Raw genomic sequence first — 26437 nt, forward strand, 5'->3', positions numbered from 1 at the left:
TCCACTGTTCAGAAGAAGGAGGCGCTTTCGGAGGACCCCTGTTTTCAGAGAACCAGCTCACTATCAAACACAAGCGCCTCAGGAGAAAGAAGACATAGCGAAGCAGGCATCAGTTGAAATGGAGATCGAGGAGCCCCTAAAAGAGCCAATATCTAAAGACCCCCATGTCCAAGAGGCTGCACAAACTACTGAAATGCAACCGGTGGAAGCAGAGGAGGAGATCGCAAAGGATGCGCCCGCAGATCAAATTCCAATCAACGATCCAGAAATGGGTATGTGCTCAGGTCCCCCTCTTTCTTCTCTTAAAAATCCTGAGCATGTTCCTGTTTCAATGCATGTTTCGCCTTCAATCTCTCCCTCTCTTAACAATGCTATAAACGAAATCATGGAAAATGTAAAGTCCTCTCCTGATGTAGACACTATATCGGTTGCCATGCCGTCCCTAGACTTGAATTGTGAAGATATGTGGCCCCCTCTTGCCCCCCCTGTCCCTCACACTCCGTGCCCTTACAATCTAAGATCTATGGGAGGGAAGACTGGGCAGTCGAATGCTATAGGAGGCTTAGGACAGTCTATCTCTCAGAGTTATGCCAAAAATAAGAGAGGTAGGAAATCAGACCTTTCCAAGGCAAAACTTAAAGCCAAGCTGGATGTAGCAGACGGGAAACAATACTCAATCCCCGGGGTACTTAGAGCAGTGCAATCCCCTGTCTCTGTTAACAAATGATTTTGTCATCATGGAATTGCAGAGGTTTGGCCAGTAAACCTAAAAAACTGGCCTTAAAAGACTGGATCCTTAACTCAAAAGTGGACATTCTCTTTCTGCAAGAAACCTTGGGGAAGGCGACTGAGGTAGAAACAATGTTAAAGGCTCTCCTACCAGGCTGGACTTTTTCTGCGATTGATTCATCAGGCCACTCGGGGGGTCTAGCAATTGGGTTTAGAGAAGGTCGAATTAAGGTCATTAATCAATGGGGGATGAAGCAAGTTATGGGCATGGAGGTTATCTCCCCTGATTTCATCAACCCCATTTCAATTGTAAACATATATGGCCCTTGTCAAGGAAGGGAGATCTTCTGGGATGAATTGTTGTCAAAAGCTATGATGAAGTCCTCCTTGTCAATTGTGGGGGGTGATCTAAATTTTTCCATAGGCAGAGCTGAAGCATGGGGTCCTTCAGCTAGGGAAGACCCTCTGTCAGAATTTTTTCTCAATCTTCTCTTGGAAAATAATCTCATAGACCCTGCCCCGGTCAAACTTAAGCCTACCTGGAGGAACAGGAGAACAGGGGAGGACCTGATCGCCAAAAGATTAGATCGTTTTCTGTTATCTGAGGACCTAATTACCAAAGCTCCTATTTTCAGACAGTGGGTTGAGGAAATAGGTAACTCAGACCATTTCCCTATATTCCTTGATCTCTCCTTCCCTCCCCCAAAGCCTCCTTCCCCCTTTAAATTCAATTCTTCATGGCTTCAAGACCCATCCTTCATCAATATTTTTAAGGAAACGTGGATCCATCTGGACAGAAATGCAAGAGAGAACCAAAGCTTCCTGTTCATGGAGAATCTCAAAAGATTGAAGAAAGCGACAATAACATGGGCAAAGAACAGGAAACTGAAACAGAATGAAGAACTGGATGGAATCAGGGAGGAGTTGAAGTTTCTGGAGAGCACCGAGGAAGAGGGATATTATTCTCAGGTTTCAAAGGATAGAATTCTTCATCTGGAGAAGCTTCAAAACAAAATCCTCTTGGACAAGGAAGAAGAATGGAGGCTTAAGAGTAGGGCAATATGGCTAAAATCAGGGGATGAAAATACTAGTTTTTTTCATAACTTTTCCAGAGGAAGAAAATCTGTAAATACTATTTGGAGCCTTAAAGATGAAGAAGGTAGGGAGGTTAGTTCTTTTTCAGATCTCTCTGGTCTAGGACAGAGGCACTTCCAGGGAATTTTCTCAGACCCAGGAGAGGCCACCATAGCAGAGGTCATAAAAACAGCACAATGCTTCCCAAGGTTCGTTGAGGAGGAAGAAGCAGAAGATTTATCAATTCCTGTTACCAAGGAGGAGGTTGAAGCTGCTATGAAATGCATGGCCAAAGACAAAAGTCCAGGTCCTGATGGCTGGACTATTGAACTTTTTCTCTCCTTTTTCGACCTAATAGGTTTGGAAATTACTGATGTTGTAGAAGAATCTAGACAAAAAGGAGAAATCTATAGGCCTTTCAATTCTACTTTTATTGCCCTGATTCCTAAGAAGGATGATCCGGAGAGTTTTGAAGACTTCAGACCAATCTCCCTGTGTAATTGTATATACAAGATCATTGCTAAGGTAATAGCTATCAGAATTGTTCCCATTCTTTCAAGAAACATCTCAATGGAACAATTTGGTTTTTTGGATGGAAGACAAATTCATGAAGCCATTGGAGTAGCCCAGGAGGTAATTCACAGTGTCAAACATAAGAAGAAGAAGGGAGCGGTTCTCAAAATAGACCTTTCCAAAGCTTATGACCGAATAAACTGGCTCTATCTCCAGCTGTTGCTCACTCACCTGGGCTTCAACTACTCTTCTATTAGCTGGATTATGGGATGTATCACAAATGTCAGTTTTGCAGTTCTGATCAATGGAGCAGCCTCCCCTTTTTTCAACAGCCAAAGAGGTCTCAGGCAAGGCTGTTCTTTATCCCCTCTCTTGTTTCTCCTAGTGGCAGAAGGGTTAAGCAGACTGATTCACAAAGCAAGAAGAGAGGAGAAGGTAAAAGGTATTGAGGTAGCAATAAATATCTTTATCACCCATCTCCTTTTTGTTGATGATATCTTGATTTTCACCAATGGATCCTATAATGAACTTAAGGAGTTAAAATGCATTTTTGATCTTTTTCTGAAAGCTACAGGAATGCAGATAAACTTTAGAAAATCTCAAGTTTGTGTGGCAGATTTTGATAGAAGAGAAAGATCCAGGATGGTAAATCTCTTCCCTTTCCAACATCAGCCTCTGGACTCTCCTTTCAAATATTTGGGTTTTTGGCTAAAGCCGGCAGCTTATAAAAAAGAGGATTGGAATTGGCTCATAGCAAAGATAGAAGCCAGAATTTCCCATTGGAGTTTCAAGTGGCTCTCAAGAGCTGGTAGATTGACCCTAATAAAATCTGTCTTGCTTGCCATTCCAGTATACTGGGCAGCTTTAACATGGGTCCCCAAAGGAGTGATGGAGAAAATCAGAAGAATGTGTTGTAGATTTCTATGGGCAGGCTCCAAAGAGCCCTCTGTCCTACCCTGGGTGGCATGGGACAAGGTGGCTAGACCAAAAGAATGGGGAGGTTGGGGAATAAAAAGGCTCCCTGAGTTCAGCCTTTCTCTAGCAGCTAAATCAGGTTGGAGATTAGTCACAATGGAGAATCTCTGGACAAAGGTGGTTAAAAGGAAGTACATTGATCCAACTCCCTTGGAAGATTGGATTCGGAGCCAAGACAAGAAAATGAAGAATATCTCAGTCATCTGGAAGGCCACGGTGGAGGCTTTCTCTGTGATTGAACAAGGTTTGGCATGGAAAGTGGGAGATGGAAGACATATCAGAATCAGCAGAGACCCATGGGTAGGCTGTAATGAAGCTTATGCCCTGTCACCTGGTCTTCTCAGACATCTTGACAACAAAGGAATTACAACTCTAAATCAGGTGGAGAAAATAGGTCATTCTACAATTTGGGGCCAGGCTTGGAAGAATGATGTAGACTTAGATTTGAATATCAGGTGGAAGAACGAGTGGGCTTCCTACATCCAAGAACTGCATCGTTCAAATGTCAGACTAAAAGATGAACCAGACCATCTGATATGGGCGCAAGGCAAAACAGGAGAATACTCCCCAAAAGATGGATATACTTTCTTAATGGCAAAGAAAGGTTGGGGAATCCCAGACTGGTGGGCGAAAAACATATGGAAATTAAAATGCCCAACTAAGGCCAGGATCTTTCTATGGTGCATACTAAAAAGAAAAGTCCCTACCTGGGACATTTTACAAGCCAGATATCTAGTTGGGCCTGGGAGGTGCCCCTTCTGCAAGACAGAAGAGGAATCAATCAGTCATCTCTTTACAGCATGTACAGTCTCAAAAAAAATATGGGAGGAGGTAACCTATTTACTTAAGGTAAAAGCTCAGTGGGGTTTAGATCCATTGGAGGAGTCTTGGAGGAAGTGGTGGCAATCTTACCCGGAGGGAAACATGAGGAACTTGCCCCTTATTTTCTTTTGGGGAGTATGGTTAGCAAGGAACAAAAGCTTGTTTCAAGATAAGGATACTCCCACAACCACCATTGCCATAAACTGTGCTGCCATTTACTCTGCCATCCCGATCCCTGCTCCCAAAGATACTCAAAAGAAACAAAAGTCTGTCTCTATTTTGGAGGGCATTCCTTGGGCTTTCTTCGACGGAGCATCTTAGAATAACAAGGCCGGGGCAGGCCTGTGCATTCATTTGAACCATGATCATACTCTAAAGGCTTCTGTAGGGCTAGGTCCTGGTACAAACAACTATGCTGAGCTATCTGCTTTGCGTTTTCTCCTATGCTAGTTACTTCAAAGAAATATCTTCTCAATTCAAATCTTCGGAGACTCTATGAATGTCATAAAATGGGTTAATGGAAATGCATCCTGTAAAAACCAGATCCTGAAGACTCTTGTAGAAGAAATCATGTTTTTAAAGTCATCCTTTAACAATTTATCTATTTGCCACATCTACAGGGAGAAGAACGAGGAAGCAGACCAGCTTTCTAAGGCTGGTCTACAGCAAGATCTGGGCGTATGGTCAATAGCAGAATCCAGACAGGGGCAGTCTTTCTCTTCTCATCAGGCCCCTTTTACTCCACCACTGTGAACGAGGCAATATCATATCTTCTTTTTTACAGCAGTCCCGCAGGCTAGGAAGAATTTTTGTACTCAGTTATTTTTGTCTATTTTTACGTTTTATCTATATATATGTAGCTCTACAAACAGTAAAAAAATCCTTTCTGTACAGTTATCAGTTTTTATCAAAAGACACTTTATATTTTTGTATGGGGTTGTTTTCCTTCTTCGAAGGAGACCCCGGGGTATGCATACTCTCTGGTTTGTATTTAAAGCCTCCTGTAGGGAGGAAGATCATACATGTTTCTATCAGCAAGTTACAGGACAGAACAATCAGTCGTAAAAGGACTGAGTTTTTTGCTTGGTTTTTTACTCTTTAGAAGTACAAAACAACACTCATGGGAGCCAACAGGCCTGCAAAAGATATTCATCAGATTGTAAACTTTTTATATGCTTAATAAAAAGTTTTGCTTTTTTCCTCGGAAAAAAGAAATGCATAGGACAAGAGAGACACAAATATATGTCGTTCACCCAATTTGGGCTACATCCACGGAGAAATAGTCAGTCCTTCCTTTTATATTATCCATCAAAATGAAGAGATACAACCTACAATAGATCTATTGTAATTTCCTCTTTGCTCTCACACAATCTCCTCTCTCTTTCTCTCTAAGAATAATAATACACATCCACAATACAATTCCCTCATATAAACTGAGGGGTTTCCTTCTAGGCCAAAAAACCTTAAATTAAACATAACTTCTACTGCCAGATCATTTTCTTAATGAATGACCAAGATTGACTATGAAATTACAATATTTTGCAAGACAAATTTTCATCTATTTTTAGCTTTAGGGGCACCACCCCGAACCCCTACCAAGTGGGTGCTCCAAACATGTAGTCCCCCTGGATCCCCCAGGAAACAATAGTGGGGGGGGGGGGATCCACCCCACTCCCCCCCCATCGAGGATTGAGATCCAAATGCAACTGAAACAAGATCTATGAATTAGGAAGATAATCAGAATCTGCATCCAACAATCTCCAACCTCAACATATTATTTTTTTCTAGACTATGAGTCTTTGACTCTTATACTTCTCTAAAACTTCTCTGAAGTGATTTGAAATAAATTTATAAATGCCATATTATCTTCAATTATTCTCTAGTTAGCTTCTTTTTGAAGAGTTTGTGTATAATAAATTTTAAATATAACTACGAATATATTACTGGTTGATTTCATACTTTTATTATTATTATTTTTAGAGAAATACCTTTTCTCTATTTGTCATGAGTTTCAAAATAGAATCACCTGAAAGGAAACAATTCCTATGTAATGTGAAACCTTTTGTTCATTATGTTCTTAGTGTATTTCATATATATATATATATATATATATATATATATATATATATATATATATATATATATCATTATTAGCAACTTCTTTCCAATATATACACATGTATGTTTTTACATGTGTACTACTTTCGGTGCAAATAATCTTATATATTATGTCTGTGTAGGTGAATATACTTAGTATCTTTGATTTCGAGTTTATCATAAGCCCTTTCCATATATAACTAAAGTTATGTTTCATTACTTTCTTATATACCTATTGTTGGTGTTTATACAACCTATTGTAGTTGTAAAAACAACATAATTAGCATTTTTCTTCTACCTATTGTAATTATGTAAATAAAAAATATAATCTTTTTCCTTCTATCACATCTATAGAACTATCATATATTCATAGTTTGGGTTTTTTTTCCAATTCTTACAATAAAAAGAACAGAATTGAAAACAGTTCTTTCATTCACATTAAATTTACACAAACAGAGTTAAAATTATAGGGTACCAACTTGGACCAAATATCTGGAATATTAGTAATGGAATACTTGGCTCCTCCCAACCTTGATACTGTAATCTAGTTAGTATCCCCCCAAGCATAATAGATCTGTAACTTTTTGGTTGTCTATTCTTCCTTTCTCCTCTTCAGTCTCTCTTCTTTTTCTCAGAATGATGCAAAAGAATGTAGACAAAATGATTTTTATCCATTTCCCATCTACCACTCTTTGGTGGTTGGTAATTGCCTCCACCTCACCCATAAGTGGCAAGTAGTTACTTGCTCGTTAATGAGCTTCTATTTCCCACTCTCAAAGACAACATATTCTCTAAGGAAACAATTAATTGGCCAATTTTCATAGTTAATAAATATAATCACCCATATCATATTCCTAGGACTTATTGATGGGTAATTAATTTCACCAATAATTTTGCAACCTCATCTCTTTGAGCCACATGTACTCATAAACTAAGTTTCATAATTGCTTTGTTTATACAAACCAAAAAGCAGAGTTACATATTTATAATTAGAGTTTATCAATAATAAATTATTGATAATTAAATTCTTCAAATGTATCTAAGACTTAAACATTTAAAAAGGAACACACATATTCATAATTAGTTACATAAACACATTCGGCTAGGGGATATCACATCCTCCCCCGCTTAAATTTGACACCATCCCAGTGTCTAATCATTGTCCATTTGGAATATGTTTTAGCTTGTTAAAATAAAGAACGATATGCTTCTTTGAAAGCATCCTCGAACTCCAATTTTTCTCTTCTAGGTTGAAATGTTTCCATTGAATCCTCAGTTGCACTATGTCTATATTCCAGAGCATGACTACTTTTTGGTCGAGAATATGTAGAGGTTTTTCTAGGAACTTCCCCTCTGGTTCCACATATACAACATTCTAATTAATTATATGAGTGGGGTCATGCACATACTTCTTTAATAATGACACATGAAAAACATCATGAACTTTTATGTTTACTCGAAGGGTGAGTTGTTAAGAAATTGGTCCAATTCTAGTTAAGATGTTGAATGGTCCACAATATCTAGGTGATAACTTAGCACAACTGCTAAGTATAAGTGTACTCTTATTTGGTTGCACTTTTAAATACACATGATCTCCCACATTAAATTCATTTTGAAGCCTTTTCAGATCTGCATAACTCTTTTGTTGGTCTAATATTTTTTTTAATTTTTGCCTAACAAGTTTAACCACTTATTCCATTTTCTTTAACATATCTGGGCCCAACACTAACCAATATTTAGGATGTTCCCAACATAGAGGTATTTTGCATTTTCATCCATATAGTTCATTGAATTGACTCATCTTAAAATAATTTTGATACCTATTCTTATAAGAAAAATCAACTAGATGAAGGTAATATTGCCATTTGGTTGGTTTCTCCATAACATACATTCTTAACATATCCTCTAAGATTTCATTAGTTCTTTCTGTTGTCCCATCTATTTGAGGGTGATAAGTTGTACTAGAATTCACCTTTGTCCCCATTCCTTCAAATAGTCCCTTCCAAATTTTGAAGTGAATTTGGCAACATGGCCTGAAATTATTATTTTGGGCATAACATGAAGCTTAAATATTTCCTTCGTAAAATTTTCTACTATGTTGATATATTTAAAGGTAGATTTAATAGGGATAAAGTGTGCGGCTTTACTAAGATTAACTAGCACTACCATAATTGAGTCATGATGATTTCTAGTCATTTGTAATCCTATAATGAAATCCATGGATATGGTTTCCCATTTCTATTCTTGAATTGACAAAGGTTGCAACAATCCTGTTGGATGTTGATGAGAAGCTTTCACTTGTTGGCACTATAAACATCTAACCACATATTCTGCTATGTAAGATTTCATATTTGGCCAGTTTAGAAAATCCCTCTATAAATATTATGTAATTCCCTACAATCCCCATGAACGAACTAACATCATCTACATCTTTAGGTGCTCACCACTCAATAATGGCTTTAATACTTTTTGGATCCACAACAATCCTTTATTTAGACACTACATGGCCCAAATATTGATTTTTTTCTTGATAGTTTTGTCAGTCACTCATTTTGAGTTTTGAGTTGTCCCAAGTGCCAAACAGTAGTGAAGTTTGAAGCCTTTTTGAAAACCTCAAAACCTCTCAAAGCTAAAGCAAACCCTCTCCATTTCATAGTGCTTGTAATGAGCTTTCCAACGAGATATGGAAGTCTGAAAATGGACTTTTGGATTAGAAAATATGGCCTGTTAAAGTTCAGAGGTTATGTTGCCTTTAAAGTGAAGGAGAAAAGCATATCAGAGGTACGGGAGGTCATCGCAATCGCAAATCGGCATTTTTTGTAAAGTATCAATAGGGAAGAGTAGTAAGATCAACAATCAGCGATTACCGATATTGCAATCGGAGGTTCCTGTGATCTCACATATCAGAGATTCACATTGTAGAGGTTTTGTGTAAATCAAAATCAGAGTTCCTATGATCCAGGCATATCATATATTGGCTGGTCCAAGGCATCACAAAGAAGCGATCGGCATGCCGATAGGGTTACAACTCCAAAACACTGTGATATCACGATGTTGTGATATGATAGTGTAAAGAGTCGGGAGGGCTGAAAAATATTTAACAAAGGATTGTTGTGAAAACCCAAAGGCAAGCCGACTCTTTCTCTCTCCTCGATGAGGGCCATGTGGCAGCACAGGATTGGTCACAAGAAAGACACATCTCATCTGAATTCAGCATGACGTGGTGGTATGTAGGACACGTGGCATGTGGATTTGGTGTTTTAAGGGGTCAAATGGGCCAAAATAGGATGACACGTGTCACCACTCACAAGGTGACAAATGGAAAGATATGACGTCATCTCACAAATCGACAATCGTCGGTCCCTGCTCATCACAATCAAAAAGGAGGGGAGGGTGCAACTAGAGACATGGTCTAGGAAATTTGTGATTATCAATCTTTGATATTTGGCTAAGCACCAAGTCACTTCCCTTAGTCATATGAGAAGGAATGCAAATTGGGGCTGAACCATATGGGTCTTAAAGGGGATCAGAACTCGCCTGTTTTATGATGTTTTTAAGTGTAAGAGGTTGATGGCGAGAACCCTTGATTCAGCGATAAAATAGTATTATAGAGAATCTCAAGGCTTTGATAGTGTTTTACACGGAGTCTGGAAGGGTGGATGATTCGGCAACAGTGATATGACTCTATTATGGCCATTACATGTGTCACTCCCATTTCTTGCAAAAGAAGAATTAAAGCAGCTCAGGAAAAAAGTGATAGGGAACCCGCTGAGAGAATGAGGTGTAATTTAGCAGACACATGGTTGCAACCAGAGGCCACCAAAGAGAAGTGGAGTGGAGATATTTACAGGACTGTCATTTCAATTCATTTCCAAATTCTATTTTTCTGTTTTTTATTGATTTTGTTATGATGTTATAGTTCCAAGAAAGGCATCTTTCTATTGAAAAAATGGCAGACGATAGAGTCAATGCCCTAAGACAGCTAGCCATGTTTGCATCTGGAGGTTCCCCTGAGATATCTTTTAATTCTTCGTTTCTCCCTCTCCTTATAAAACGGAGGAAGAAACACTTAAAAGAAGGTTATGAATTCTGTGGAAAAACTAATGTAATTTCCAAAACTGAGTTAATTCTAGATTTGTATCTTTCATATTATAAATGAAATAGTGGTGATTCTAACCTTCGAGTATTACAGTATGCTATTTCTTTGTTAAACTTCCATTATTTTCACATTTCCTCTCTGATTTCATGCAATTGTATCTACCTGAAATATTTCATATGTTATTACGGATTCATTTGTGTTGACTACTTAATGCACATGCCTGTATGTAATTTTGAGATTATATCTTTAAATTTGTGCTCCATGAATCATGTCATCCAATCCTCTTACATCCATATGTCTATCTTTAACTCAGACAAGTATATAGCTCTTGAGGTTTCAATTTCTATGTGATGAGTTAGTCTTCTCCCTCTCTTCTTTTATTACCCTACGAAATTTGATTAAACTGTAAGTCCTCGAATTACTCGATCTCTAGTAGTTTTTACCTATATTCCTGTGAGTTGTGTAAGTGAAGGGATACCAAAAATACATGGCTTATATCCTTGGATGAAGGAACCAATCCATGTTGTTATTTGTATATTTTTAATTACTATGTGTATAATATGTATAGGATGTGTCCGGTTTCCTGAAGATCACATAAGACACATAAAGGTAGATGTTACCAACCACTGGTCTCTTAAGCAATCCAAGGCTATGTCTAGAAGCGACAACATATTTTGTTGTTGTTGTCAGAGAACTTATTGAAGGATTTTCCCCCTGGGATATGAAAAGTGAAGCACTCTTTGTGTAGGTGAGAAAAGACATTCTGACTGCATTCTCATCACCTTAGCAACTCCATAAATCTTGTTATCATTTATCATCCTGGATTTTAGAAATCCTCACACTCACTCAAACATCTCTCAGTAGAAAAACCCTTCTGTACCGATCTAGAAAAATTAATTTCCAAGAGAGTCTAGAAGGAGAAAAATTCTACTACCTATAATATTGTCTCATCATTCTTTGAAGCTTTTTCATCCACCTCCCAACACATTATTAGTCATGGCTCAGATCTAACTCCTAAGGTCCATACATACCCTGCAGAAGATAATCTAGAGTACCATGCCCCCAAAGTAGAGATCAAAGAGGAAGAAATATCAGTAATGACTCCTGTTGTTTCATTTCCTCCTCCTCTTGAGATTTAAAAAGGTAAAGTTGTCCTAAATAACAACCATATCCACTATACACTCAGTCATACCACTCTTAGTCTAGTTACTCCAACCCTTGTGGTTTTAACCTAAGTCCCTCTAGCAAATCTCAATCCCCCTCCATTAATCCAGATGGTTGTTCTAGGTTTCTTACTTAATAAATATTCCCCTCTTGATTTACCTCAACCTCTAACTACTATGCCCCATGATTACTTAAATATTTTTCCTAGGTTCAATGGGGAAGATGAAAATACTGCGTAGAGACACATTGAAATCTTCTATGCATTTCCTAAAAATATAAATGTAGAACAAGTGGATGTGGTCCTGAGACTCTTTTTGGAATCCCTTGATGGAGAAGCCAAAAAATGGTTTAAATACCTACCAAACACATCCATCACCACCTAGGAAGAACTTGAAAACTCTTTCACACAAAAGTGGGGTGAACAGAGAGATCACCAGTATGTCTTCATAGGGTTCAATGCTATAAGTAAGAAGACTGAAGAGGATATGTCAGAATTCATAAAAATATTCAATAATAAGTATAATAATATGCCTGTTGAGATAAAGCATCCTCAAGCTGCTGCTCGTGTAGTATTTGTGGGCTCCATTGTGTCCGAATTCGGCTTTATGCTAAGGGAGAGGAATTCTCGTACTCAAGATCAACTCCCAGTTTATGCTCTTGAGATGGAAGAAAATTTCACCTCAGCAGGGAGGTCAATAGGAAAGAATGAACCTCATGAGAACATAAGGGGGAAAGAAGAAGCATCCTCCTCTGGTTAAGGTAAATCATTACCAGATCTGAAGTGGGAATAGATGGATAAGCTTATTAAGAGTTTATCACACAAGTTGGTGAAGCTTGAGCTTGAAAACAAGAGTCTCCCTAAACATAATGATCAAGCTAACAAACAAGGTTATAAAAAACAATACAAAAGGCCACCATTCTAGATATTCCAAATGGAAAGAAAAGATAAACTCTACCAGATCCCTCCTCCTTTGTATTTAGAAGATGGTCCCAGTGAACAACCACTAGATACACATGAGATGTAGGGAAACTTGTATTCCTCCTTCTCTGAAGAGGAATAGGAACCATGGCTCATCATGAGATGTGCTAGGATAGAGAAGCATCAGTAAATGAGAAGGAAGTAGTTCTGATAATAACTACAAGTGATAAAGAAGAGAGGTAGAGCTAGGAGGTGTAGAAAAGGGGTAGTCTGCATTCAATATTCAAAAGGAGCTCGAAAAGGTAAAGATTATTGTTCCTCTAATTGAACTGCTAACACATCCCACTCATAAAGCCCAAATCTCCCAGTTCATGCTTCCCTCCACTGCAATACATACCCATGATTGTTTAAGCTTTCAAGAAGAAAGACCAACGGTTGTTTTTGGGCCTCATGTTGAAGAACTTGATTCTTCCACTTTATCCTTCTATGTGACCCTGGTAATCCATGACCTCTTATTGCATAACTGTATGTTGGACTCTGGAGCATCACATAACCTCATGCCCTTGGCTGTGATGGAACAACTCGGCTTGCAGATCACCAGACCCTACAATGATCTATACTCCCTTGACTCTAAGAGGGTCAAATGCATGGGAATGATAAAAGATCTGGTGGTAAAGTTGGATCAAATCCCTGTAAAGAGAATAGTGATGGACATAGTAGTGGAATATTTCCCCCCTCGATTCAGCATGCTCCTATCTATGTCTTGGGGTTCCAAGGTGGGGGGCTCTATAAAATTAGATCTAACTTATGCCACTATTTCCACTTTTGGAGGCCAAGAAAGGAGGTTGTACAAAGAGTCCAGATTTGTAAAAATTGTAACCCCGGCTAAAGGTTCTAAAAATTCTCCAGTGTATGGAAAATAAAGCGACCTCTCCTACCTATTCCTAGAAGAATATGAAACCATATTATAAAAAACACAAGTACTTCTAACAATGCAATTAGACCACCAACACACGCATGAAAACCAAGTGTGTAAATTATACTTTGATGGAGCAAATTCCAAAGGGGAAAATTGAGTAGGAGTATTATTGGTACATCTTGATGGTAGCTTGATACCCCTCTCATCCAATTTGGAGTTTGAGGGAACCAACAATGTCGCAAAGCATGAAGCATTGCTCCTTGGGCTACAAACAACAAGGACTGTGAATGTCAAGTGCTTAACTGTGCATAGAGACTTCGAGTTGATTATAAAGAAGATGGGACGATTTATAGAAGTAGCTAAGGAGTTCAACAACTCAATTAGAATATTCAGGGAGGATATTAAAAGAGTTGAGTATCAATCACCAAGTTGGGAACACAAATTAATTTTTTTTTACAAAGATTTTATGAGGTACATGGTGGTTTTAATTGATGAATTTCTAGAGAACAATGGAATAAGGTCGAAGACCCTGATGTTGAGATGTTGTCATTGGAAGGTTAGTTTTCATAATCTGTTGAATTTTGAGTTTCCACTCCCTTTCTTCTTCTACCTACTCATAAGGGTTATGATCAAAATCATTCAAGTAGCCATTTTCTTAACTGGTTGCATTAGAGGGAAGAGATCACCTAGTTTATATATTTTCAGTAGGTATGATAACTATCATTCAAGTTTGAAGCCTGAGGAGAAGGCCCTATGAATTTGGTGATGTGCTATCAAATTTTTTTTTTTCTTAAAAGTTTTCAGCTATGTAAGTCAGTTAGTTAGTAAATCTTACAATCATTTAGTCAGTTTGCAGTCAGTCAGTTAATTTTTCAGTTTTTATGATGACTCCATGCCCAATGGAAATAAGGCTACTGGTCCGTAGGTTCTCAACACCTTGCCAGAAAGGAACTATCCCCTGTTGGAGACAATGTTGTCACTCACTACATTATGAGTTTTTAGTTATCCCAAGTACCAAATAACAGTGAAGTTTGAAGCCTTTTTCAAACCTAAAAAGATCTCAAAGTTAGGGCCTCAAAACCCATGTTGCTCCCAATTTTCCCAAAAAACGTCGTTTAGGGCCTCAAAATGGCTCCGGAAGTTCAGGACCCAAAATTGCTAAAAATAGTAAATTGTGATACAATTAAGGAAACTAAAAAGCTGAAAGAAACAATGGTGGGGGTCCAAGTGGACTTGGAGGGTGGCCACCAAAATCCACTTGGATCATTCCTCCCCCCTTAGGAAGAAATGGTCCCCATTGCATTGAGCTCCTCCATGAGATGAAGAAACTTCTATTGAACTTCATCCCTGGTGAGCCACTTACCCTGGTGAAGGAGCTGGCCTGCTTCAACAACTCGATACAGTTGGATATTCTGCTGGCGAGTGTGCTTGATCTGTGTGTCAATGATTTGATCAGTTGCAGCTTGTTCCATGAATTCTGGATTTAAATCTGTGGGTGTGAGTTGTTCTGCAATGTCAGATGTGTCTATTAATGGTGGAAATTATGGCTGAAGGCGGTCCACATTGAACACTGGGTGTAGGCCAAGGAATGGGGGAATGCTGAGCTCAAATGCATTGTCTCCCACAACCTTGGTAATGGTGTAAGGACCATATCAGAGTGGTCTGAGTTTCCGATAGGCTCTGGTAAGGCGTTCCTTTTGCAAATGCAACCAGACTTTGTCACCCACCTAAAACTTGTGTGGCACTTGATTTTGATCACGTCACTACTTGTACTTGGCATGTGATTTCTCTAGAATGTCATGGACCTACTGGAAAATATGTTGGATGTGCTCAATGAAGCTATTTTCCTTATTTATTTTGGACTGGACATGAGCCAAATCTACGTGAGTAGCTGAAAATGGCATGGCCACATCAATGGGACATAGTGGCTGGAATCCCAAGCCCACCTGAAAAGGACTGTGTCCAGTCGAGCTGTGGCGAGCCCGGTTGTAGCTGTGTTGAACATAAGGGAGGCTCTCATCCCATGTGCGTTGATGCTTTGAGTTTTACATGCACAGAATGTGTACGATCATCCTGTTGCAACCTCTGTCTGGCCATCAGTTTGAGGATGGAAGGCTGTGGACTTAGTGAGTTTCATGTCCAGCATCGACCAGAGACTGGACCAACATGTATTGAGTAACCTACTATCCTGATCTAAGATGATAGACTGTGGGATCCCAAAGTGTACCAACACTCGTTCAAAGAAGAGTTTAGCAGTGGCTTTTGCTGTGATATTCTTCTTGCAGGCTTCCATAATGGCCATCTTCGAGAACCTGTCGATGACCACAAAAACACAGTCATTTCCATGCTTAGTAGAAGGAAGGCCCGACATCTAATCCATGGAGATGGATTCCCAAGGTCAACTATGGGTAGGAAGCGGGGTATAGGGGCCTTGCTTCTTGATAGTCGGTTTGGCAATGGCATAGGTAGTGCATGATGTGATGTACTTCCCAACATCTTGTTGAAGATTTGGCCAATAGAAATACCTTTGCAGTACTGCCACCATTTTCTTGACCCCAAAATGCCCAGCAACCCGACTGTAGTGTGCTTCCCAAATCATCTTGGCATGCTCGCTTGAAGAAACACAAAGGTGACCCAGGTGGCATAACAAGGCATCCTGTAGGTGAAAATATGGAACATGCTGACCCTCCAAGAGTGTTTGGTATGTGTGGCTGAATTCTGGGTGCTTTTGTAGAGAAGTGGCCAATCAAAAGTCTCGTGCCCACAAGAGTTGAGCACAGTGGTTAACGCCATGATTGGTGGTCGACTGAGGCAATATGCAACATTATTGGTGCTACCCTTATTATACTTGATATTCAAATGGAACTGTTGCAGGTATGTGGACCACTTCTGATGGCAATCATTCTACAATTTCCCTTGGGTCTGTATGAACTGCAGGGGTCGGTGGTCTATGTGGATGATCGTTTCCTTCCCCAAAATGTAATGTTTCCATTGTCGGCAGGCCTACACAATGGAATACATCTCTTTTTCATAAGTGGGATACTTCCGAACTGTGTTTGAAAGTGTCTCACTGTGATATGGTACTAGATGCCCATGTTGAGTAAGGACTACCCCAATAGCATAGTCAGAGACATCTGTCTCGATCTCAAATGGTTGTTGCAAGTCTAGTAATGCGAGCACTGTTTATTAGAAGAGGCAATATTTCAACTCTGTGAATACCTTATCTTGAGATTTAGACCAAAATAATTTTGATTTCGCTCCTCCCTTGGTGACTTGACTCAAGGGCCAAGTGATATGAGAAAATCCCAACATGAACCTATAGTAGAATTGGGCAAGACCTAGAAAGCTGCAGAGCTCTGTCAGAGTGGTTGGAGATGGCCAATCCTGAATGACTTGGATCTTGGCTGGATCCACATGCACCCTCCTTTCATCAATAATGTATCCTAGATACTGAACCTAGGTCATGCCAAAAGTGCATTTCTTCAAATTGGAACATAACTTGTTTTGCCGCAATGTTTGGAGAACCTGTTGGATGTGGTGGAGGTGCTCTTCCCAACTTTGGCTGAAGATTAGGATGTCATCCAAGTATACCACTACAAATGAGTTGGTGAATGGCCACAAGATGTCATCCATTAGCCTCATGAAGGTTGCAGGAGCATTCATCAATCTGAAAGGCATAACCAACCAACCATTGTAGTGTCCATAAGTATGGTTGTCCTAATAATACATCACAAACATCAGGGGGAGAAACGTCATACAATACCTCATCCGTGAAGGGCTTGATGTTGTATGGAGGGTGACACTTCTGGCTCACTCAAAGATCCCATCCTTGGTGAACCCACCTGATGGTGTGAGGTTGTGATGTGATGTGGTTGGTAAGCTTAGCCGCTTCATGACCTCTGCCAAAATGAGGTTCTTTCAGTTCCCGCTGCCGATAATGAACTGTAGTGGGGAGCCCTTTATCCACATCCTGGAGTGGAAGAGATGCTCCTCCTCCTCTGGATCTTCGGGTTCCTCATTCTGGATCTTTGTGGTGGCAACAGTGGCATTAGGCTCTGCATCGATAATCTGCTTCCCTTTTTCATTCCCCTTGTTGAGTTCTGACTCAATGTCAGAACATGCATATGATTCTAAAACCTTTAGCTTGACCACCAATGACTGCTTGGCCCAACACTCACTTGTGTTGTGAGTGGAGCTCTTATGGAACTCACACCACTTTCCCGTGTTCCTTTTCGGCTTCACGGTGCTGTTCATTGCTTTCATCTTTGGTGGGTTGTCTTGGGCTGCCCCACCTTGGTTTTGTCCTTTGTTTTTCAATTTGGGGGCACCTTTCCCTTGCTTCGGATTCATAGATCTAAAGTCTCACTTCTTCTGTTTAAACTTTTTCTCGATCTTGATGGCATATCGGTATGTCGTGCTGAGCTAGTAAATGTTCAGGATTTCTATTTCTTCCTGGATGTACTTGTGCAGGCAGCTATGGTATTTGAGTACCAAATGCTGCTCTGAATCCTTGATACCGAACTTTGTGCAAAGAGTATGGAAAATATTGGTAAACTCCGGCACATCTTGGTCCCTTCACTGTCGCAGCATAGTCCACTTTATGTATTGATCCTCATAGCTTCTGATAAGGTAGTACTGCTCCTTGATGGCAGTCCAGAATGAATTCCAAGTGGGTGCAGCTGAAAACAGTGAGGCCGTACTTTCATCCTTCTACTCATAGTAGGTTTTCCACCAGTCCTTAATGTGGGGGGCAGCTTTGAGAAGAGCGAAAGTAGTCATTTCCTGGTCAGAAAAATCATGAACAGAAAAATGCCCTTCTATCAGATTTAACCATTTATCTACTGCGTTTGCATCTATCTGACCCTCAAATATGGGAATTTCAAAGTTAACCTGTACCTTAAAGAGTGGCACTCTCAGAGTGGCTACTGGAAGTAGATGCGTCACCCTTGGGTAGCCGCTGAAGGATCTGGGCAAAGTTGTCCATAATAGTATTCCTTTGTCACTCGAGGGCCTCTTCGAGAAAGATATTGATAGGATCTCCTGCCCCCTCATCTTTATTTTCATCTGCCATGGGAGGCCGTCGGGATTTGTGAGGCTGGTCTTGCAAAGGTTCAACCAGTTTAAGCCCTAACTCCTTATATCCCAACCTCGTTGGGGACATGCAAGGAAAGACAGAGAAAGAGCAGAACACTCTGATACCATTAATCCAGATTTAAACAGGAATGCAACAAATTACAGATATAACCATACATATAGATATGCAATAGAAATAATACTTCATTTCATTATCATAAAATAGTAAAATATGCTTACAAACAGAAATGGAAATAAACTAGCTAGGGTCATGGTAACTTATCTCTGAGAAGAGATGTGGCAGCTACATGCCTCTGAACTATGTTATAATGAGGCTCGAAGGCCTATTTATTGTTGAGAAACAATGGAAAACCTTAAACATTCAAAAACATAACCCTAGAAGATGAAACACCAAATTGTGGGCCTCATTGTGGTAAATTGGTACATCAACTTCCTGGGGTCATAACTTTGGCATATGATCTCTGTTTAACGCGCACAATATCTCATTAGAAAGATCCATCCGAGAACTACAAATTTGGTAAGAGACAGATGGTTCCATGTTGCTCCTATTTTTCCCAAAAAAATTCGTTTAGGGCATCAAAACGGCTCCAGAAGTTTAGGACCCAAAAAACTACTAAAAATACTAAATTGTGCTACAATTAAGGAAACTAAAAAGCTAAAAGAAACAATGGTGGGGTTCCAAGTGGACTTGGTGGGTGGCCACAAAAATCCACCTAGATCACACCCCCCATCTTTGGACGACCCACATTGATTCTGCCCAGATCAACGGCTCCTAGGATTTTTCACCCCCCTCGCCTTGTTTCCCTTTATCACCAGGGGGGTTCGAAAAGTGGTTTTTCCCACTGAGACCTGCTGCTATGTGTCCCTCCTACTTGATTTTTCACACCCCCTTCTGGAAACCACTCAGCCCTTACACCCACTCCCACCATAACACGTGCTCCCAATTACGTCACCCTCACTTCCACTTCATCTCTACTTTCCCAGATGCCATGTGGCCCATCCTGGATGAACGGTTCTGAGAGAAGTGGCCCTCCTACTTTCCTTCATAAACGTATATGACAATGGGATTTCCAGATTGATCAACAGCTCGATCAATGAACATGTTATCACCAAAATAGGACCCTGATAGGCTGCTGATCAGACTATATTAGTGTAACTATTTCAAACCAATCTTTTAGCTAAGGCTTAGCCTCCTCAGCCTGAGAGGGCTCTCTCAAAGGGTTAATGATTTTGATTAAAGAATAAGATAGATGGCTAACTCTATGGTTTGTGATTGTATATGTTTATAGGTTGAAAGAAGAAGGCTGGCTACCATTGGGCTATGGAGTCAAAGTATGTTTGAGTACCACAACAAGATCAACTTAACATGAAGTCAGGGCATAGAGAGTTTTTATATATCAACAAAACAAAGATACAATGCAAGGAAACACAGTTTATAAATACATGAAGGAAGTTAGAGCATCATTCATGAGTTTTAAGTAACATGTATTCATACCACTGCAAGTAATTGAAAGAGGAAAGCCATGAGACAATAGGACATTAAAAACTCTCTTTGAATCCTGAGTAGTGAAGCCAAAACATTCTACCTAGCATGGAAGTCAAGGCATTATAGAGTTCAAGTGCAAAAATGTAAATATAAAACAATGAAACATAGTTAGTTTATCTATGAAGGAAGTCAGAGCATCATTGATGAATTTTGAGTATCATAAGTAAACACCACTACAATTTAAGTATTGGAAGATGCCATCAAAACAAGAACATACAAGAACTCTTCATGAATCTTGAGTTGTCTAAGTAGAAATTCTGCATTAGTTTAAAAATATACACAGTCTGAACATAGAGCAGTAGTTGAGCCAAAAAGTCTCCAACCCTTTGCTAATTCAACCTCTTGCTCTATATAAAGAATTTACAACATGGATTCTCTCATCAATCATCAAGAGAATTCGAATTTTCTATGAGTGACACCTATTCTAACCATAAAACAAACTATTAAATACAAATGACAACGAACTAGCAGTCCTAGAGTCCTAATACAATTAGGAGTGTAACTCCTTATTATGATTACAACAACCTTATCTAAAAATTGAAAGAATTATTTGACAGCTGCAACCTCATGAAGTCGAATTTGATGAAGCCTCCCACGTTGTCACCTTACAGCTGATGACAAACCCTAGAAATTAGGGAACATGTTTCCCTATTTTTAGGTTTAGGAGCCTTGAAAATTGGCACGTGGTACAGAGCCTTTATCTTCTCATCCATGAAATATTTTACAAAACTGAAGGAGTTTTTTGTATTCCATTATGTCTAGAACAAAAACCTCTTTTTTTTTTAAAAAACACTTCTCCAGCTGTCCAAAATATGTCCTTGAACAACACGTGTAAAACAGGAAAAATCCGTTCTCTGAAATTAGGGTTTCAAAGAAATCTTAATATCTCCCAACTGAAAAAACTTATGACGAAAGTGAGATAGGTTATAGTATATGGAGAGTTGATGAATAGAAACATCCTTCAAAATTCCAAAATACCTTTTCCTGTGACCAGAAACTGATCTTGAAAAAGACTTCTCAAACTAGAAGACAAAGCTTGAATTTCAGCAGTTTCATAGTGCAAGTTTAACCATAAAGTCCTCCCACCTCAGAACGAATTTGAAGAAACTGAAAGAGGTTTTTGTAGTTAAGCATGTTAGGAAGAAAATTCTCTTTCAGTTTTGAAAATTGAGTTCTCAGCTACTCGAGAACCCTTCTGGAAGTTGACTAGTAAAAGCAATAAAACAGAGTATTTTATGCTGAAACAGGCTGCTTCAGGGGTTTCGTAGCGTGCTACGAAAAATCCTAGTTCAAAATCCCCGATTTCGTAGCATAGCCAGTGCAAATTTTGTGTTTTGCACTATGAAAACTCCTAGACTGAGTTTTGCACTACGAAAACCTTGACACAAGTTTGACACATGGAACTTATGTGTGATGTGGGACCAGTGATAGACAAGAACAAAGTATTGAACCTATTTGACCATACCAACAAGACTCTCTTTTAGATCTTAGACTCTAAAACAACCATGGAAAGACTAGAACAAGACTAACATCAATCCTTTGGAATCAAACTGATGTCAAAACACATGGTGAGGCTGTGAAACTTTTTTTGGAAAAGAGAATGACACTTATTGAGATGAGATGACTCAAAACCTATAAGACTATGACTAGATACAAGGCAAACTTTCCAAAGCTTAGAAACAAAAGTTTTAGGGTGATAATAGAACACTTCTGCTCCATGAGAGAACAAGAGTGTTTTTTGGCATTTCTTTAGCAGCATGGCCATCAAAGAGGACAGCGAAAAAAGAGGACAATGAAGGTGTTTTTTGGAAAATATCTAGCAGCATGGTCATTAAAGAGACATCAAGAAAATAAGGCAAAGATATAGTGGAACAGTAATGGTACTCTCAAACATGTTTCATACAACAAACAACACAATGGATTCGAAGAGCAAGATGTTCGAGTTTCCACCAATACAATGTTGTGCTTTAAATTATTGTAACAGTCCATACAACTCCCATTTGTATTCAAACTCTGTTGTAATAGAAATTCCTATGAAGGCTCGAAGTTTTATTAATCATATAGGATTAGATCTCATAGTTGTCGATTGAATCTAGCCCAGGTGGCAGATTATGTAAAGGGATCTCTTCCCTATAAATATGTAGATTTTTTATTCTACGGAGGGGATCAATGATGTGAGAACCATTGTTGTATTGTTTTTGACTAATAGAAAATACAGTTTGCAGTAATTCTATTTTAACCTAAGATTCATTCCAGTTTTATTCCCATCCCGTCGTGTTCCTTTGTTGTTATTAGTTTTCACAGTTTGTTGATTACTTGGAAATCTTTCAAACAACTCCAGCTTCCTTCATTTTTTTGTGATTACTATGAATTTCGTTATCCACCTTAGTAAACCAAAGATGCCTCAGTGTCCATAAAAAATGTTGTTTATTGTTGTTTTTCTTTGACTGACTCCATGCCCAATGGTGGCTACTCTCATATCCTTTCACCTGAAAAGTCAAATATAAAACCAAAGTTAGCCATCTGCATTCTTAAAAAATATTGAGAGAGCCCTCTTAGATTGGAAGGGCTAAATTCCAATTAAAAGCTGGTTTGAAATAGTTACACTAGGTTGAAAGGTTGACATAGCCCAACCCCCACTAGCCCAGTTGATAACATAATACATGACCAAGTTTCCAGAGTTGTTAGTGTATGTGCTATATCTTAAGGATGAGAAGAAAAAGGTTCAAAGGTTCATCAGTGGGTTTCCTTTAGCATTTAAATATCATATTAAGTATGATGGGCCTCAGCCATTGGAGGAACTCGTTGGGAAGTTGAAGCATTGTTATGAGCAATATAAGCATAAGTCTGAGCCTCAGTGTGATTGAAAAGGGAATGAAAATACTAAAGAAAGTGGGTTAAGAAGCAAGAAATAACTTAGGATGTAGGCAATAAGGAGAATGCAACACCTTATAAGAAGTTCAATGCAGTTGACAGAGGACGCGGATTTGAGCCTAAGGAAAAAAACAAAGTTGATGGTAGGAAGCCTTTCCAGTGTTGGACTTGTGGCAAAGAATATCATAGAAGAGATTGTCCATATCATTAGGTTGGAAGACCTAAGATTTACAATGCTTAGGAGGCATAGACAGTTGGAGATGTTGGGCAAAGTATTCCTCGAATTTATGAAGCAGTGGATAATAAGCAGGTTGATCATCAAGTTCTTTCCATTTTGATTGGCCATGGATCTAATTATAATTATATCATTTCTGATCTAGTGGATAAGTGTTTCTTGCATAAAAAAGTGCATGCATAATCTTGGTTGGTGTAGTTGGCTATAGGGACTAAGAGAAGATTTCATCATTGGGTGATATGTTGTGCATTTGAGTTGAATGTTATGCCTACATCAGCACATCTAAATGTGCTTCCTTTGGGTTCATATAATATTCTTTTGGGCATGGTTTGGTTATTCATTCATAGGACTAAAGTGGACTACTATGATAAGGCTATTGAGTGTCTAGATGATGATGGGGAAAGGAGAATCTTACAAGGAAAGAAGAAGCTTACATCAGTGAGAATGGTTACAGCTATGCAGGAAAAGTGCAATTGTAAGAAAGGATGTGTATTGTTTGTAGTTCATATTTTCAGTGACAAAGGGAAGGATGTTGAGGATGATAAAGTCTTGAAGAGGTATCATATTTTGCAATAGTTTCAGGATGTGTTTCAAACATTAGTTGGTACTAGGAGCAGCACCAACATCAAAGGCACCTTACAAAATGAGTACTCTAGAGTTGGTGGAATTGAAGTTGCAGCTTAAGAAAATGCTCCAGGAGGGATACATTAGGCCAAGTGTGTCACCTTGGATGAACCAGTATTATTTGTAAAGAAGAAGGATGGTACTCTCAGATTGTGCATTGATTATAGGCAATTGAGCAAGGTGACTATCAAGAACATGTATCCATTCCCGCAGACTGACAACTTGTTTGATTAGCTGAAGGGAGTAGTAGTGTTCTCAAAGATTGTCTTGAGATGAGGATATCATCAGGTGTTAATCAAAGAAGAAGACATTTATAAGACCACATTCCATACTAGGTATAGGAATTATGAGTTTGCGGTGGTTCTATTTGGTCTTACTAATGCTCCAACTACTTTCATGTGTTTGATGAACAGTGTGTTGCGTCCTTATCTGGACCAGTTTGTGATAATGTTTATTGGTGAAATATGTTTATATTCTAAGAATGAGTAGAAGCATGTAGAGCACCTAGTAGTAGTTGTAGAGCTATAAAAAGGGTCTCTTTCACCTCTAATTACCTCACATTAATATGTCAATCCGGGAGCGTTTTGTTATTTCAAAGAGTGTCTCAGTCTGAGGCTATCATTTGTCAGAGTAATGCTAGTAGTACAACGTTCAAAAATACAAGAGTAAACGGATGATTGTCTACAACTAAGCTACTTCAAAAGAGTAAATCACACACTTAGGAAAACTGGGCAACTTATCAGTCAAGGGTTCGGTAGTGATAACCCATCCCTTTGGAAACTGATGGAAAGGAAATTAGAGAACAGACCACGGATCTGGGAACCAGACAGTGAATGCCATGGCTCACTACAGCCTTAGATCGTCTCCCACACCAAAACAACAAATGCTAGTAAATGGAACAGCAGATAAGAAAATGGAACGACAAATAAGAAATCGAACAGCAAGTCTGTAATGGAACAACAATTGTTAAATGGAACAACAGCTAAATGACTAAGTCTCACAAATAGTAATCAAACTTAATCTACTAACTCAAATGCATTAATTGTAATCAAACAACAATCTTTCACTCTTAAGGCAGATCAAACAGCACACACTAATGGAACAGCACTAATTACTGATAAGTTATGGAAAAGCGCTTGGAAACCATATACACACACAGCACACGTAACTGGTAATCTGATCTAAGCATCAGTCCCAATTAAAAGGAATACAACTGCATTTCAAAATGGAACAGCATTGCCTCTGAATCCAACAATCGTAAAGAACACAACTTTCAAGATGAATCCTGTAACATGAATGTACAGCACAAAAGCTCTGTAATAAGATAGTAACAGTATTCAGTTAAGACTAATAATATTCAATCAACTCCGAAAGGAATAGTAATATGATGAAGAGTTAATACAATTGTTTTGTCCGTAGAAATCTTAATGAATTAAACTTAAGAGAGCATGTGATGCGAACTTATAAAGCATATCAGATTACCAAATAACGACGATAAGCAAACCACGTAGAAATCAAATCGTAATAATACAGGAGCAAGTGTCCTCTAGGGTTGGGCCCTTAGCCTCCATGGGTACACCGCTTGAGGTTAATCCAGACACAGAGATGAAATAATCACCAAGTTTGTATTAATGCATGAAACAAAATTACAATAAACCAGTTCTTATCGAGACTCGATGATCAAAGTTTTGATCTTAACAGAAATTACATAAAAGCATAATTATGTCCAACTCCCCCCCGAGCTAACAATGTTGTCCCTTTTATATGGGTGACGGCGGAGATGTCTAAGTATAAAAATAGATAAAGCAGCGATCCCTTAGGATCAAGGATCCTGAGGGATTCGTCGAACCGTTAATCCTTAATCAGCTGTTTTCCCTCCTGCGCCGAGCTGGTGTCTTCACCTCCTTTTCAGGGCCGATTTTCTTTGATTTGCTTAGCCTTGTTTGCATTCGGTCTCCCGTCAAAGAGACAGCGGTTACCTCGTCCTTGTCCTTTCCTTTGGAACAACAACTCCTCGTTTTCACCCCTTCCTGCATGAGGGAATGACAATTATCAGCAATTAAGTCTTTCATATTAATCTCACATGTTTTGTTATAATTCTTTATCATTTTCCAAGTTCATGATGCAAAAAGGTTTACAAATTCTACTGAAAAGCCACCGAAATGATCATCAAAAACATACCTTTTTAGTACTCCACACACTGCCCTGCTTACCCTGTTTCATGCCCTCATGAAAACGTTGTAGTTGACATGCAAGGCAGTGAGAGAATAGGCTGGAGAAGGAATCTCATGTGGAGGCCTACAACCATGATGAGTAACTAGGTAGTCAAAGAAATGGCCTGTTTGGCCCTCAGGCATCTCATATAGGGCTTGGTATCTGGGTGCAGGGTGCCAAATAATTGGACTCCGGAACCTATATCCTAAGTAGGATGGCCCTACTCTCAGAATGCTTTCGCCATAAAGGTGCAAACGATTGGTAGCTAATTTAAAATTCTCATACTTAAATGGTTCCCTGAGCTGGATATTCGGATTAGAGATTTGATACCGAAATTTAGCTGCATCAATGGCAAGGTCTTTGATAGAAAGAAAGTATTATAATCCCTGTCGAATGAGTGCCTCATGCATGGGTCCTAATGTTTCAATGACACCCGGAGTCTTCATGAGGTTTCTATGTGCTTTCCACAACTGTACTGGGTTCCTAGGCTCAGCCCTTACCCACAAATCTAGGCCGTTTTCTTGCCTCTGGAAAGTATT

At 39.1% G+C, this 26437-nt stretch overlaps 1 protein-coding gene across 1 annotated transcript; it reads left to right on the top strand.

Moving 5' to 3' along the window:
• The first annotated feature begins 861 nt into the window (after positions 1 to 861).
• On the top strand, positions 862 to 4434 carry LOC149192989 (uncharacterized). Its single transcript, XM_089407174.1, has 3 exons — positions 862 to 2328; positions 2604 to 2751; positions 2891 to 4434. The coding sequence occupies exons 1-3, from the start codon at positions 862 to 864 to the stop codon at positions 4432 to 4434; spliced, it is 3159 nt and encodes a 1052-aa protein (XP_089263300.1).
• Positions 4435 to 26437: the final 22003 nt, after the last annotated feature.

This window comes from Pinus tabuliformis, chromosome 2_2 (genome assembly GCF_031772625.1).
Source record: "Pinus tabuliformis cultivar Carrire ecotype Pingquan chromosome 2_2, CPIR1, whole genome shotgun sequence".
NCBI lineage: Eukaryota > Viridiplantae > Streptophyta > Pinopsida > Pinales > Pinaceae > Pinus > Pinus tabuliformis.